Source organism: Mesocricetus auratus, unplaced genomic scaffold, assembly GCF_017639785.1.
Source record: "Mesocricetus auratus isolate SY011 unplaced genomic scaffold, BCM_Maur_2.0 Super-Scaffold_100010, whole genome shotgun sequence".
NCBI lineage: Eukaryota > Metazoa > Chordata > Mammalia > Rodentia > Cricetidae > Mesocricetus > Mesocricetus auratus.
Window position 1 is genome coordinate 5,205,355 of NW_024429194.1, and position 16,711 is coordinate 5,222,065.

A 16,711-nucleotide genomic window follows, 5' to 3' on the forward strand; every position below is an offset into this window, starting at 1 on the left:
CTCCAGGCTCCCGGGTACTGGGCACTCACCTACTTGCATGTTATCAGTTAGAATACAAATTGCGATCGCGATCCTAATTTAAACATTGCCTGCAGTTGGGTTGGTAACTAGCCCTACAGGTGCTCCAGTGGGGTTACTCTGAACAAGATGAAGAAACACGCACCCCACAGAATTTTGCTTTAAACTTAATCATGGTAGCGTTCTGGTTCTCTTAACAGTCACCTCGGATCCCAAGTTAAAAAATTATTTCAAGACATTGTTTGATTCACCCTCCATTTCCACCAGACACAGAAATCACCAGTTCTGCCAAACCCCTGGTTCCATGCAACTGCTGCCTTCCGAGCTCCGGGCCCCACTAGCGGCCACAGAACGCAGAGGAGCGGCAGAAGCGTGTTCGGCTTCCCGGGCGCCAGGCTCGGGCACAGAGGCGTGCGGTACCCCTTGCAAGCTGCAGATCGAGCGGCCCAAGGCGCCGGCGGCTCCCGCTCCTTCCTGACACTGGCAAGCCAGCAGCCACCGCCGGGAACACAGCCGCCCCGTGCCTGGCGCGCTCCAACTCCTCCTCGCCGCCGGTGACCCGGGACAAACTTCTGGCTGGGGCGCGGTCCCCGTCCCTGAGGTCAGTGTGGGAAACCCGAGGCGCTGCAGGGGCGAGCTAGGGTCGAGGGTGGCGCCCCGGGCGGTTGCTCCTGCCCGCTGGGTCCCGCCCGCATCTTGGCGGTGGCCGCCCCACGGAGCCCGCAGGCGCCGCGCAGGCCGAGCTGGCCCCGGGCCGGGGACACGGGCGCTCGCGCCCTCTAGCGGGCCGCGGCGGCTCCGGTCCGGCCGTGACGTGGGCTCCTTCCAGCCGGCCTGCGGGGCACCGCCAGTCAGTCGCGGAGCAGGAGCCCCGCGCGCAGCCGGCGTGGGCTCGGCCATCGGCGCGCCGCCGCCGGAGGTGGCTGGGTCTGCGGGAGGAGAGGCGGCGGGCTGCAAGCGCGCGATCACGGCCACAGCCACGGCCACGGCGCCGCGGGCGGCTTGGTCCCGAGCAGGGGCAGCGCTTAGGCGGGCGCAGCGCCGGATCCCAGCAAGGATTTGGGCTCGGCGGACGCGCCCTCCGCTCCCTCTCCCGGCGGCGCCAGACTCCAAGCGGGGGCCAGCGGGAGGGCAAGAGGACCCAGAACACGGTCCCCACGCCGGGGAACCGCGGGACTTCGGACTTGTGCAACTGTTGCCACTTTGGGGTCTGGTGTTTCGCTGCTGTAGCGACTACCCTGACAGCCTGCGGTTTAGGCTCGCGTCCCCCTCGGCTTCCCGCGTCTACCGGCCTCCGCCGCTCCGAGGCGGCCCGGAGCGCACTCAGCACCATGAGGACACTTGAGACTTGCCTGGTGACTTTGGCTGGACTTTTGCTAACTGCGGCCGGGGAGACGTTTTCAGGTAAGCGGGCCTTCCTTGCCGTTCCCGGGGCGCCTGGGACTTAGGCGCCCCCCGGGTGGCAGAGTCCGAGGAGAGCTTCTGGGCCGGGTAGGGGCGTGCAGGACCCAGCATCGCCTAGCGGGTGAGCCTGGTGAGCCGGGTGAGCCGGGCTGGCCGATGGCCGGAGGCAAAGCAGCCGCCGCCGAGCCCCGAGGACCCGTGCAGCGCACGCAGGAGCCCGCAGGACAAGCCGGGAGCCGGGACCTCCATCTCGGCCTCTGTCACCTCAGGGCCTAGACTTGTGCTCGCGGGTTCCGAGTCCCTGGGCGGCCCGGGCAGGAGCGGTAGAAAACTTTGCCTGAAGTTCCCAGCTGCAGCCGCCGGGAGTAGGCGCTGCGCGGGCCTCTCGACCCCGGTGGCGGTGGGCATGGGCTGCGGGAGCTTGGTTGTGCCCGGGGAGATCTCCCGAACCCGGTGGTATAGCGGGCGTTCTCCCGAAACCTGACCTCCCTGCGGCCCCCTGCCCAGCGCTGTGGGCGACCTCAGCGGGTCCCCGCGGTTGCACGGCTTCACTGTGACAGCGGTTCCCTATCTGCACCGCGGGCGGTCTCTGCGACCCTAGAGGAATCTCTAGCTCCCCCAGTCCTGGCCGGCCGCTGTGGCTTTGCGTCGGGACCCCAGCCTTGGCCTCCCTACCGGAGGGCCGCAGCGGCCATGGCAACTTGCTAACCCAGTCGCCCTGCACCGGGGGTCCCAGCTGAACGGAGGGGACCAGCTGTGTGCACCCAGCTAGGCTGAGGCTGCACACAGCCAGGCGTCGCGAGCTCTCAGGAGCTCTTGGTGGAGACAGCGGGTCTTTGACAGGAGTCAGGGGTCAGGCACAAGACCGCAGCTGGCACCCAGTCCCAGGGCTTACTTCTAGGATCTTCTGTCCCAGGAGGACACACATGGATGCTTGGCAAACGCTGACAACACGCGCACACTTTCCCGTGTTTGTTAGTTTCGTGAATGTCCACACACAGTGGTGTCAGTGGAGATTTAGCTTTTTATTTTAATAAAAAGGCTGCATTTAACCTTCAACAGGAGTTACAAAATGGGGTTCTATGTTTTCTTTTGGGGGGTTAGGGGGTGACTGAGTAAGTTGGGCTTTAATTTTTTAATTTATTTTTTGGTGAAGGGAACTTCATTAAAGTAAGAAGTACATTTACAAAACGTGAAAGCCATATAGACCTCTCTGGCCAGTGGAAGCATCAGGTCTGACTTTCTGAGCATCCTGGGATGTTGGTCCTTCTGTAAGCACAGGGCATAGAAGGGTTGTATGGAGCTGGGTACTGAGACCCTTGAGAGCCGTTGGTGGCAGAGATGGCTGTGCTGTGTGCATTAAAAGAAACCACTGTTGACAGAGAATGCCTCTCCCCCTACCTTCGCGTGAAAATTGCAGGTGCGGAAGAAGCGTTAATGCTTGCGCGCATACAAAGTGGACACAGATTTTGGCTGTGTTCTCATTAGCGAATGCGCTTGTTTGGAAGCCTTGTAACTCGTTGGCATTATAAGCTAAGTTTGAAGGCCTTGGTGATATTTTCTCTTTACTGACATGGGGGTATGTTTGCATTTAAGCTGTGTCAAGTACCATTGTGATGGAGTTTTAAATTGTGTGTAAGGTGGACAAAAGAATTTATATGGCTCAGTGGTACTCTTAAAGGTAGATTAATCGATCCTTTGAACCAAGCTTTTGCTAACATTTATCCAGATCTTCCTTTTGGGGGGAAAAATGTACAAAGGGTTATACTGACTGGAAGCACCTGGAAGCTAGAGTTATCCTTGAGTGCTAGTAGGGAGAAGGGAAACAGCAGGCTGTATACAAATGATTGTTCAGAAACGTTGAACACGTGAAACTTTGAAGTTGGCATGGTTCCTGTTTACGAAGATCAGACATATTGTTGGACATGGAAAGCACCCCCCCCCACACACACACTTTGCCGGGGGAAAGGGATGGCTGTTGGGTTTATTGTGTGTGTGTTGAGAAGATTGGTTTTGATACTGTGACACTAGCCTTTCCCTCTTCCTACAGCTCTGCTGTAGCTGGCTACCTTTCACCTGGTTTGGGAATACAAGGAAACATTGGTAGAGCTAGATTGTAAGCTCCTTGAGGACAAAGTGAGCCCTCCCCCTTCCCATAAAAGACTTAACTTGGAGCCTTGGACCTGATGACAGGCGCTCCCAGCTTACTTAAAGAGTGACCGTGTGGCTCACTGCCTTTGGCAAGCTTTGAAAATTGTGTATGAAGCCACTGGCATGAAAAAGAGGGAGAACGTGATTCTGGAAAGACAGACTTTGATTGTTCACAACTCAGTGGCTGAGGTCTGGACCACGATGGTCAAAGTTTGGGGTTCACAGCTCAGTGGCTGAGGTCTGGACCACGATGGTCAAAGTTTGGGGTTCCATGCCCAGCCCTTGCCCTCCTGGGCTCACATTTTGGTGTCCATCTCAGGGATCAAACCATCAAGTTTATGTATTCATTTTTTTTCTGCCTCCTCAACGTCGCTCCTCTTCCTCTTTAGAACGTGTTTGGAGTTTTAAGGCTCATTATCAGCCATTTATAGGATATAGAAGCAGGCTATGCCCAGACATCAGAAGTGGATTCAGTAGAAGGTAAAAGAATTAAGCTTTGGGTCCATGCAGATTTTATAATCCATTCATATTTCACTTGGAAATATTTTCCATCCTTACCCTCGTAAATTGTTAGGCAAAATAGCAAAGCTAACTGTCTGTTTTTAGGCTTAGATTATTATAAAAAATCTTATGTAAAAAGACACCCATAAAGGCATGAGGAGAGGTGGTAAATAACATTGCTTAGGCAACCCTTTTCCATGGTGAGGAGCCAAGGAGTTGGCAAGCCATTCCTCTTTGACCCCATTTTAAAGAGCCAACTCGTCTTAAGTGTTGGCAGTGAAGTGCTTAATTCTACATAGGAGGGAGGCTGATGTGTGATGTTTGGGAAACTCTGGCCTGCAGAAGCAGGACAGGGTTGGCTCTCCATGCGACTCTGGTGTTGGGGACAGATTAACCCAGCAGAACTTTATTAATGTGGGGCCCCCAACAAAAGTTTAGTTTTGAATTTTTCAAGGATGCTAGTGAGGAAACTGTAGGAAGCTCACTAAAGTCTGGCTGGGTGTGAGAGCCTTGTGCTGCCTCCAGTTCTTTCTCCATATGGGTAATGCTGCTCTGGTTATGCAAGCTGTTAGCACCAGGGAGGCTATGCAAAGGGGCAGGCACCTGAACCCCCTGTGAGGATAAAGTGATTTCACAGCACAGCCTTGCAGAGGACTGCTTACCAAGTGGCAACTGGTCTGGGTCTGTTCAGCAGGTTGATGTATTTTGTCCTCTTGAGATAATCTCTGTCGTGACGTTTTACATTTTGGGGCTGTGTTCACAGGATAGTTGATAGGAAGAGATACTTCAAGTTTCAGTGACCGGGAAAGGAGTATGTCAGGAAATTACTACAGCATTGTAATCTTGGTGTTGTGTGTTTGTGAAGAATTGCTTGAGCACAATAAACTGTTATGTTGTAGGAAATTACAGGTTTTAGTCTATGTTGTGTAGGGTTATTTTATGGGTTTTCAGATAAGAAACTCCTGGGATAGGGTGAAGGATGGATGCTTGGGTATATGTCTGGAATGTTTCTAAATGACTTTCCTGTAAGGAACTGGTGATCTTAATTATGTCTTCAGATGACACGAGCCATATATGAATGAGTCATAGTCTTTGGATTTGGGAGAAGTTGATTTTACAATATCAATATATCTGGGACAATTGTCTACTAAAATCCATGTCTATATTTAAGTCTCTCATAGACTGTAGTGAATTTTTGGTGTTATTAGGGTGCCTGTATCCACTCTGGTGGAGCAGCTGTGTTTTAGATTAACATTGTTTACTTTGAGATTTTTGTTGTCCATTTCATTACATTTCCTAAGATTCTATATTATTTAAATACCTGGAAGTATAGACTTTTCTGTTTTGGAAGGATGGGCAGGCATTTTAACTGAATTAAATATGCTTTCTCTTTTATAATGATTATTTTTATGGTTGTGTGTCTGTTTATATATGTGCTTATCTGCCCACATGTGTGCTGATACCCAAGGAGTCCAGAAGGGGGTCTGAGGTCCCCCAGGAGTTGGAGGAGCAGATGGTTATAAACCATCAAATGTGGGTGCTGAGAACCAAACTCAGGTCCCCTCTGGAGTAGCAAGTGCTCTTAACCACTGAGCCATCTTTTCAGCCCCACGAGTTAAATACTTTTTATTTCTTAACAGCTTTATAGATGTAAGGACATTCTTGTGTGACATTTACAGCATAGTTTTCATTCATTCTGAGACTCCTACTTTTGAAAGTCAACCTTTCCTCCAGGTTCCTCAGTTCTGTGTCTTTCTGTGTTCCTATCTCTGTGAATACAATGCAGGGCTGCTAATAGGCTTATCTCATAAGCCAGGGAAGGTTTAATTATGGCCTCCTTTCCACCTCACTAATGAAACACTTTTAAAAGATTCAAAATGCTGTGAGCCTCCTATTGTAAGAGGACACAGCTCCTCTGGTACTGTAGATGTTGTTTTAGGTTTAGTCATCAGAAGGTCAGAATTCACCCTATAACTTTCACCAAAAGGGGGAAAAAAACCACCAAAGAAAAAATAAGTAGGGCTGACTGTGTTGGGTGGGGAGAAGGAAGGATGTAGTCACCAAGCTTCCTGCTCCACAAGGCACCCCATTTCCCTTTGGTGGGGCAGCTGGCAAGTCCAGGGTATAATTAAGGGTCTGGGAGTGTGAGGGAGAAAAATGAAAACAGAAAGCAGGAGGAGGGAAAAAGTGTTTAGTAAGATGGGCAGGCCCTGGGGAGGGACTGTGTGTGTAGGTCTGTGGCTGTTAAGGAGAGATCTAACATAAGTGGTTTCCTAAGACAGAAGAGATGTCACTCATGATGGCAAACATCGCTACTGTGCAGGCAGCCCTGCACCCTCCAGCCTTTCTGGGATTGGCGTCTCAAAACTCAGGGTGGGCAGGGCCACCTGGACCCATCATTTCAGCCCAGCCATGTGATTCTGATGGCTCTCGCCATAGAGCAGGGGCCCTGGGAGCATCTTCAATCATCTTGTCTTGTGACCACAGTTTGAGAGAACTTGTTTTGATACTGGGCATCCTAAAGTGTGGTCCCTGGGCCAACAGCAGCAGCAGCAGCAGCAGCATTCAGGAGCATGGGAAACTTGCAGGTTCTCAGCTCTCCAGCCAGAATCCCTCGGGGCAGGGGCCAGCATCCTGCTAGAACCAGTACTCCAGGGGGTTCAGATGGGCCTGGGCATCTAAGAGACACCACTGTAAAAGAAGCCACATGATCAACCAGGCTTCCCTGGCTGCAGCTGAAAGAAAACTGGGCCTAGAAATATAATGAGCATCGACTCCTTTGCTTCACGGACATGCAGATGTGGGATGTGACTACTGTCACTGTTTAGTGGGTCCTAGGGTGTGTGATGCTTCGGATAGCAGACTGATTGCCAGCCAGCTGCAGGGTTGAAATACAAAAGGGGCTGAAGACATGGCTCAGATGAGTCCTACGTTTTTATTTAAGGTAAAGTTTGGATTAAATTGTACTGTCATGTCCAGCCATTAGAACCTCCTTCAGGTTGGAAGGGTATAGAAGACACTAGTATTTGCTGGATTCATCTAAGAAGGGCCAGCCCAGTGTGCCTATTAAAACAGTGCTCTTCATTCAAGTAAGCCTTTATTGTCCACCTGCTCCTTCCATGGCCCCTTGATAGGGGCAGGCAAGGGAGAGCAGTTTTTACACTTTAAAAAGTTGTTCAACTTTGTACACTTTCCAGATCCACCAAAAGTTAAAGAGGCAGGGACTTCTCTGTGGGAAACCTGGAGACTCATTGTGTGACTGTCAGAACTTTAGTGCAGAACTGTGAACCTTGGATTTTAGAAATATACTTAGCTCCCAAACACAAAAAGAAAGGCTTCTTGTTTTCTGTTTGAAGTGTAACTGTGTGTATCTGAAATCGGAGCCTAGCTTTCTGTTGACACCGGGGATGGTCATCACATCTCTGGCATTCAACAGGTAAAGGAAAGGGACCACGGTGCTGCCTTACACACGGTACAGCGGATGTTCTCTCAAAAGCAGAGGGCTTGGTCGGAATCTAGCCTGTCTCTTGCCATGACCCACCACTAATCACGAGTTCTAGCTGTGTCCCCAAACCCGCCTCTGCCTGAGCCGGGAAAGGCATCCTACACAGTGGCTAGCAGATCTCCACCTGCTTAGAATGCTATCTTCTAACTCTCCGTTATGAAATTAAAACCTTCTGGGCAAGCTGCTGTTCCTTCGGTGGAGCTCGTCCTCTGTGTGACTCTGTGCTACCCAAAAGGTAGCCATCACACCTGTTCGCCACTTGCCTTTGTGCTTGTCTGATGTGCTGACTCCATCTCCATAGGGAGGTGGGACTGAGCAGTAGTAGTTACTTGCAAACCAAGTCAGAGTTCTTGCCAACCTTTGGAGCAGCCCAGCAAAACCCATGCTGTGCAGTCCGAGTACGTGTGTGGCACAGTTGCCCTGTGGACAGCCATCCTTCTGAGAGCAGGAACTCCCATATGGCATTGTGTGTCTAGGTGTGAAAGGTAGGAAGTCTGTAAAACTTGCTTGGAAATTCGAGCTAGCCATTGTCCTATTCACCACTCTGAGACAATGAGTCATTTCTGACTTTTTTTTTAACAGAAGCTCAAGCAAGGGGAGGTAGACAGGCACGGTTGCAGCTTCCTGTAGAACTGGAGATCAGAGCAGGGAATGTGGCTCCCAGCCAGGGTGAACACTGATTTCAGGACATCAGGAGCTAATGAATGAGGGCAGAAGAGCCAAAGGCCTGCTTGAACAGAAGGCCCCAGAACCTTCCTTGGATGAACAGGCCAATGCTTTATAATGACTCTGTCAACATGAGCAGCCTGAATAACAGAGAAATATTCACCTTTTATGAGCTTTAAGGCAGAAAAAACTGATAGAGTATCTATTTGTTTTCAGATGTGTGAACAGTTTTAGTCACTCATTCAATATGCAGAAAGCAAATTTGTTGCAAACAATCAAAAAAGATGTTTCACCCTGGCTTCCTGTGGCCTTCTAAGAAGGCCTCAAGCATGAATTGCCTGGCTGCCCTCTGTGGATCTCAGTGCATGGTGGGTGGACTTTCATGATATCAGAAGGAATCCGGCCACTCTAGGTGTGAAGGGAGCCTCTTAGTCTCTCTTCTGTAACAGTTGCAATGCCTGGAATGCATGCACTATACCCGGACTAGATACACAGTTACAAAAATGTCTAAGGCATTCCTTTAAAGTAATTGTTGCCAGTGCAGAAGGTCACGTGACTGAGCTGTGTTTAACATGTAGTAGCTGTTCAGTAAATGTGGGCTGGAGTTCCCTGGAGAAGAGAAAACTAAATCATTTTGGCTTACTGCTCCCCCTTTCCCTGTCCTATCAAGTTTGATATTTTTAAGCCTTTAGAATAACCTTAATAAAAGCACCAGGCAAGACCCCCTGAATGTGGGTGTCAGTGAGGAGGCCTAGGTAATCTATTGAGCCTTGGGCAGTAGATCAGTATTCATGCAGAGTATACACATGGACTTTGGACTCCCATCCAACAATGTGAGATGCACTCTCATCCTGAACTCTTGGAGGAGAGTCTAGGCCCTGCCCTGGATAAAATGACAGACTATGGACACCCTCATGGAGGGCCTCACCCTCCCTGGGGAAATGAGCGGATATTGGGGGGTTGGTGGGAGGGCACAGGAGGAGGGGAGGGAAAGGGAGAGGGGCCTGGAATTGACATATGAAGCAACCTTGTTTCTAATTTAAATTTAAAAATAAAATATTAAAAAAATAAAAGGACTAGGTATGGGTTTACTGCTTGGTGTTGTTATCTGTTGATGAGTGTAGAAAGATTCTGATCACTAAATAGAAGAGTAAAATGTGCCAAACCTTTTGGTAATTAAATATACAAAATTCAGCCTGTCATTTTATCACATATAATAAAAATTTATTTTAAAAGTAAGTGTAAAAGTAGAGTGTTGGTATAAAAGTTGTCATACACACACACACACACACACACACACACACAATAAACCCAGAAATGTATCATACAGTAGATTTATTGTGATCCTTTTTCCAGAGCGATTTGGCTTATTTGGTGCTATATAAAAAGAGCTGTATGGATGGACTGGCAGGGTGATTCAGGCAGGAAATCACTCACCTCATATGATCCCCAGGACTCACAGGAAATGGCGGCCTTAGCAGTGCAGTCGTACCCAGTGCTGGGTAGATCAAGACAGGAAGATCCCCAGGGCTCACTGGTTATCTGGTCTTAGCCCAAATGGTGAGCTCCAGGCCCTTGAGAGAGAGCTTTTCTCAAAGGAGGCATTCCCAAGAACACCTGAGGTCGTCCTCTGGCACCACACACACACACACACACACACACACACACACACACACACACACACACAGATACACACACACAGAGAGGCTCACACACACACAGATACACAGAGAGAGAGACTCACACACACACACAGATACACAGAGAGAGAGACTCACACACACACAGAGACTCACACACACACAGATACACAGAGAGAGAGACTCACACACACACACAGACTCACACACACACACACACACTCAATGCACGCTTGCGCCACACATGCACGTTCAGGTTTATAAACAAGAAGAACCATGGCCTCACCAGTAAGAAGGTGCCATGGTGGGGAGAGTAGGCACTGTCTCTTCTGTCTTCCATTTCAGCCCTGGGGTTTTCCTAGTTTGCTTTGTTGCCATGGTGAACAACTCGGCCAAAAGCAACTTGGAGAGGAAAAGAATCATTTGGCTGAAGGTCACCATCAATCATCTAGGGAAGCAGGGCAGGAACCGGAGACAGGAACTGAATCAGAGGCCTTGGAGGAGCACCGGCTTGCTAAGCTCCTGTTTTATTCAGCCCAGTTCACATGACATCACTCACAGCGGGCTGGGCCCTCCTACATCAATTGGCAATTTAAAAAAAAGATACTTTGTAAACACAGATACAGGTCGATTCTTCACTTGAGGGTCCCTGGCAACCCAGAATAGCCATCACAAAGATGAATTTAATTTTACTGCTGTTGAGCTGTGCCTGGATCATGACAATACCAGGCATTATACCCTAACCCCCTTCCTTCAGTGTCCGGTCCTCTAGGGTGATAAACCGTCATAAACAGAGGCCACACTGACAATAACCCTAGAGTTGTATTTTCTACCTCTTCTACTGTGAAAGTGTGCCCACTGACTGAGGTGTATTCCCACATGGGCTCTGGCATTCCTGGGTATGTTCTGGGTCTACCTCAAGGCACGAAGGTATGACACCTTCACACATCCATCACCATGGTTATAGACAGGTTATCAAGGGGAGAACATAAGACGTTTACCGAATGAAGGTTTGAGGACACACGTGAACTTTCAGCTTTCTGGGAAGCCTGCTCATTTTCCAGCTGAAGTTCAGGGACGTGGACAGCCGGGTAGGAACTCTACTGGTGATGTGTGGGGTACAGCAAGGTCCATCTGTCTGTGTTGTCTCTGGGCCTTAGCTATGAGGCAGGGCTCTCTGGGAGAAAACTTGGGGAGGGGACATGGCTGCCTAGGACAAGAAGTGGTTGCCTAACAGGGATGGTTTTTTCCTTGGAGCTAAAGCTCCTGACCCCATCTCAAATGGAATTATTCTTTTGTCCACCAGTTAGTTATCTGTCCAAACGCTTTTACATTTGTTCATTTGCTTGTTTCAGTTACTGTGTTTTTCTATGAGCACAGGCACACTGACTCCACAGGGCATGTGTCTGACAACTTGTGGAGCTGGTTCTCTCCCACCGTGTGGGACCTGAGTATTGAACTCAGGTCGTGAGAATCGGCAGCCAGCACCTTGACCCACTGTTCCCAACTCTGGACAGCCAAGGGGCCTTGGGCAGGCTGTTTTGTCTTGCTGAATGGCAGTGTCCTCTTCTGGAATGACCCTAAACTATGCGGCTGTGTCAGGGAACCTCTTGAGGGATTGCGGCAGTGTGTATGATGGTCAAGATGGAGGCATTGGTCCTGTTGTTCATCTTCCGTGTGTCTGGTTGGTTTCATCAAACACATTTCCTATTTCTATTGGTCAAAACAGGCTTAATTTAGCTTGTCATTATTAGGGTTCAAATCAAGACATCTCCACCCTTTCTGAGGCTTGGGTGGCTGTGGTTCCACGTGTCTAGATACATAAATGTGTACTGTGGTTATATACATCTTCGTCATGTCAGTTATGCCTCAAGTCCCTGAAATTAGCTTAATGATTGCCTCAGAACAGCTACTGTGGAAAGCCATTGAGGCCGCAAGGTGTATGGAGGCTGCAAGGACAGAGGCGGATAGCCGCCATGGGAGAGGGTGGTGAGCAGGCGAGCAGGTGCTGCAGAGTTACCTATGGTGACAAGAATTCAGACTCCTGGCTTGAAAAGGGCTGTTGACCTACAGAGCAGGACCACAAAGACAGGAAGAGCAGCTACCCCAGGAGCTACTGAGGAACAGCAGGGACTCGAATCCATGGCCCCTACACAGAATGAAGCACAGTCCCTCTCACCAGTGTTAAAAAGCATCCAAGATTCACTGTAGGAATTTAATATCCCAGCCGTGTGTGTGTGTGTGTGTGTGTGTGTGTGCGCGCGCGCGCGCGCGCGCATGCATGCTCACATGCATGTGCCTGTGTTAACATGAAGTCCAGACATTCTTGTGTCAATAGGGAGAACTGAACTCAGAAACAGGTTATTTTTATAGAGACAGTACTCCGTGCCAGGCTTCCAAGTTGACGTCCCTCTAATGAAGGTGGCATCATTCCATTCTGGGATGTGGGGTTATAGCCGGGAGGGAAAAGACAGTTGGGGGTTTTCAGAGCACTCGTGGTCTCTGCTCTCTCCATTTCCAGATCTGAGCTGTGTTTAGAGATGGCTCACTCAGGGATAACCATGAGACAGGATAATCTGTGAGGTATTCTGCAACGATCGTTTCCCTGCACACAGTTCCTCCATCTCACGTTCACTGAAACATGCGGACAGTGAGGAATAATTTGCCTCAGGGGGTCCCCCAAAGGAAGTGCAAAGACTTGACATGTTGAGTTCCTCTCTGCTCTGTTCAGACTCTTTTGGAAATTTCACTTCCTTGTCATTTCGGCCAGGGAAGAAAGGTGTGCTCGTCAAAGTGTGTCTCCAGCAGAGGTGGCTCATTAAGCCACCCTTCCTGCGGCATCCCTACCAGGCCGTCACCTTGATAAGTCGATCTCTTTGCATTCAGATTCCCCAATTGTACAGTGAAGGGGTGTGATCCAAGGACCTCTGAGGGGTTGCCTGGCATCTCTGTCTTGCTTTAGCTTGTCTCTAAGTACAGGACATGCGAATGCCACCTGGGCCAGAGAGTCATTGGTGATCACTGAGGTTGGCCCAAATGTTGGGAACACCGGGACCCAGCAGTTGTATGATAGAGCCGGAGATGGCTGATGAAGAGGGGCGGGGAGCTGCTGGGGGTATGGATGATTTCATGAGCATGTCAGCCACAGGCTGGAACTGCTAAGTCCAAGATGCTTGGCTGTTTCTCTCTGCACTGGGCAGCGCAGTTGCTAGTCTCAGGTGCCACCGAGGGCCCTGCGGCAGCTGTCCTGTTTAGGGACAGTATATTTCACAGGCTCAGAGTGGACAACAATGATTGATCGCTGTATTTTGAACCTATGTTAAGTGGTGGTGGTGTATGATGAAACTTTTCCTGTGGGGATGAAACATACTTTTGTAATTCATACCACGTAGGGAACCCATGACTGACCAAAGTACAGACACCACCAAAGTCCATCTTGGTGAACCAGGGAGCTTAGTTTCATTGGGGTGTTACTTGCAGGAATATGGATGAGAGAGGTTACTTGCAGGAGTAGAAATGACTCAGACAGATAGATGCATCACCCAAGCCAGGATGGGTGACAGCTCACAAACCTGGGGGCCTGACGGAGTACAAGGCACAGCCTGCACAGATTTGGAGAGTGTCCTCTCTTGGTGCCACGGTTGGTCTAAACCCCTTCCAGGCAGCCGGGCTGGTTTCTCCACCTTCCAGGCAGTCGATGTGGTCTAGAGTTTTCTTTGCTGTTTTTCTCCTCTCAACCTTGTTTGTTTTGTTTTTTCCTCTGAGAGGGGCTTTCTGCTTCGGTTTACCATGGCAGGGAGGGGCCTGGTAGATCTGGTCAGTTTCCCGGAGTTCTTGGAGCTGCTTTTCAGCTGTTTGTCTCCCTCCTTAAGAACTCACCCACGGGATGGAATGTTTCAATGACGGGCTGTTTTGATCTTGGAGGAAACTGTTGCCCAACATCTAGGTGCCTTGCTGTGAGGACGATGAATTTATTGGAGCTTTTTAGCCAGGATAATCTGGACTGAGACAACCCGGCGTCCTTGCGGTCAGAATGTCTCAATCCCTGATCAACACGGGTCACGTGAGCTAAGAGCACAGGTGATGTACCGTAACTCAGGACCCATGGGGACAGTTAACTTTGCCTGAGTATGGGAACGGTAAAAAAACAAACAAAAATATGGTAAATGTCATGTGGTTGGAATGGTGTCGAGCAGTCGTGTGTTACAGAGGTGAGAGGTGGTGTGTTACAGAGCCGAGTGGTGGTGTGTTAAAGAGTTGATTGGTGGTGTGTTATAGAACTCAGTGGAGTTGTGTTATAGAACTCAGTGGAGTTGTGTTATAGAGCTCAGTGGAGTTGTGTTATAGAGCTGAGTGGTGGTGTATTATATTTTAAATCTCTATGACCTGCTGGGGAGATTTCTTTTTCACCTTAGTTCCAAGAGAGGGAGAGATTTCCCAAGAACAGTTTCTTCCTGGCAAGTCTTTACATGATATAATGCCCCTCCCCCCCACACACACTGCACGCACTTTCCTCCCCTTGGGTGTTAGGAGCAGATTCGAAGATCTGTTCTTCTGAGTTGAGCCATTTTGACTCGGAGGAGCAGACCCAGACAAGCTGTCCCACATGAGTGGCAAATCAGGCGCTTTGTTGCTTCTTCTCACAGGGAAGGTCATGCGAGTAGAGCCTTTCGGGAGTCTCCAACTCAAAGGATCTTTTCCTTCTTCGGTATTTGTTCCTAAGGGGTTACAAGCGAAGTCTGTCCGACTCTAATGGGGAGATAGAGTCCACTCCCTGATGGTACAGATGGGCCCTGCAATTGGGCCGCAGGGACAAACAGGCTGTTCCCAGAGGAAGAGAGCGGATCACATCTGAACCGGAGCAACTGTACACCCGATCCCGCCTATTGATCCTGGTTTCTGGATCCTTTCCCTGGCCTAATTCCCCGTCTCTCTCTTCGTTTTTCTCACCTTGTTTTAATGTGCCTTTCTTATTTTTATATCTCATTATACTTATTATAAACGCAGTAAATCTTTTGGGAACTGGTGGAGGTGGCAGAGAAGGAGCTCAGGCCTCATTGTTTATTTGAATCAACTATTCTAAATGTAACTCCTCGGTTCTCTCCTCCCCCTCCCCCTCCCTTCCCCGTTTTCTGCATGCACACATTTCCTTCCTTCCTTTCTTAATTTCTTTCTTTCTTTCTTTCTTTCTTTCTTTCTTTCAAGAAAGAGTCTCACTCTGTATCCCTAGCTGGCTTAGATTTTACCACACAGATCTGGCTGGCTCTGAACTTGGAGCGATTCTCCTGCCTCTGTCTCCTAGGTATGCCTTTATAGCTCCCCAGAGGTAAGAGCACAGAAACTGGCAGATGAATCTGTAGCTCTCAGATTCATCACTTAATTGATCGAGGCCTCGGGCTGGCTGTGTAGCTCAGTGGTAGAGAAGTTGGCTGGCGTGTACAAGTCCCTGGCTTAATTTTCAGCACAGGAGAAAAGGTATCAAAGCTTCTGGTTTAAGTTGATGGGGTGGAAAGGCATGGAGATCATCTAATTAAACAACATTTTATGCAGACACAGTAAAAAATAAAGGCTCTTTAAATTGGAAAGAAGGTACATTGGTTTGCTATCAGTGTGCAGCAAACTACCCATAAACTTACCAGCATAAAAGTCATCATTTGCTACTTAAAAACCCTTTGTATTTCTCTGTGTGTGCTTGTGTGTATAAGTGTATGTAAGTGTGTGTATGTATGTGCATACATGTATGTACATGAATGTATGCATGTGTATGTGCATATGTATTTGTGTATACATATATGTATGGGTGCATGGGTGCACATATGTGTATGCCTGTCTGTGTAAGTGCATGTGTGCCTAAGTGTATGTATGTGTATGTGCTTTTGTGTACATACATGTGTGTACATGCCTGTGTATGTATATATATATATGTACATGTGTGAACGTATGTGGGTGCATGTATGCATATATATGTGTACATACATTATGTGCACATATATGTATATGTGTGTATATAAGTATGTATACATATATATTTGTGTGTGTACATGTGTAAGTGTGTATATATGAGTATATATGTACATCGCACACACACAGAGACTCAGATTCCCTTGCAGTTGAATCTCCTGGAGCTGGAGTTACAGGGATTATATTAGTGATATTTCTTTTGAGGAGAGCCATCCACAAGGCCAACCAGGATCAGGAAATAGGCCTCATCCCTGGCCTGTGAGATGGCAGGGCCATTTGCTAAAAGCAGTGGCTAAAAAGAGAGATGGGGGCTTGAACCCCCTCACAGGGGTCTCTCTGCACCTATACGCCCATGCCCTTACTGAACATACTTGGAAAGCACTGGCAGTATTCTAATTTAAAGTAAGAGGAAGTTGAGGTCGAAAGACCTAAAGTGAAGGGTCAACCCTACCACTCTCTTCCTTCTGGAGGGGGAAGCATTAACCTCGGGGAACCCAGTGGCTAGTCTGCAGAGAGGGTCACTTAATGCCAGTGATTCATGAGCTTGCCTCAGAGGTCAAATGTCAGGACTTACGGGTCTTGTATCTGGGGCATTTGGGAGGTGAAGCAGCCTATTAGAAACCCACCGAAGATCCCAGTGAGTTCTCATCCTGGCTGGTGCAAGCATGCCGCCCTTCTAGGTTACTTTGTTCATACGTTAAGGGGTGAGGCGACGCTATATAGGACACGTGCTTGTCTGGATAGCTGCTGCCTTTGGAGCCCTGTGACCATCATCATTTCCCAGTGTTCTCTCTACCTGCAACCCCCAGGGGGTACGACTTTCCAAAGCCCCGGTTGCTCTGCTGTTTGACATTCTGACTCACAG

At 49.1% G+C, this 16,711-nt stretch overlaps 1 protein-coding gene across 10 annotated transcripts in view; it reads left to right on the plus strand.

Moving 5' to 3' along the window:
* The first annotated feature begins 725 nt into the window (after positions 1-725).
* Positions 726-16,711, plus strand: part of Ptprm (protein tyrosine phosphatase receptor type M) — a 649,476-nt gene continuing 633,490 nt past the window's right edge. For all 10 annotated transcript variants that reach the window (XM_040752893.1, XM_040752897.1, XM_040752894.1 and 7 more), the window contains exon 1: positions 726-1,422. In XM_040752893.1, coding sequence (XP_040608827.1) covers positions 1,350-1,422 — 73 coding nt within the window. In that variant the 5' untranslated portion in view covers positions 726-1,349. The remainder of the gene's footprint in view (positions 1,423-16,711) is intronic.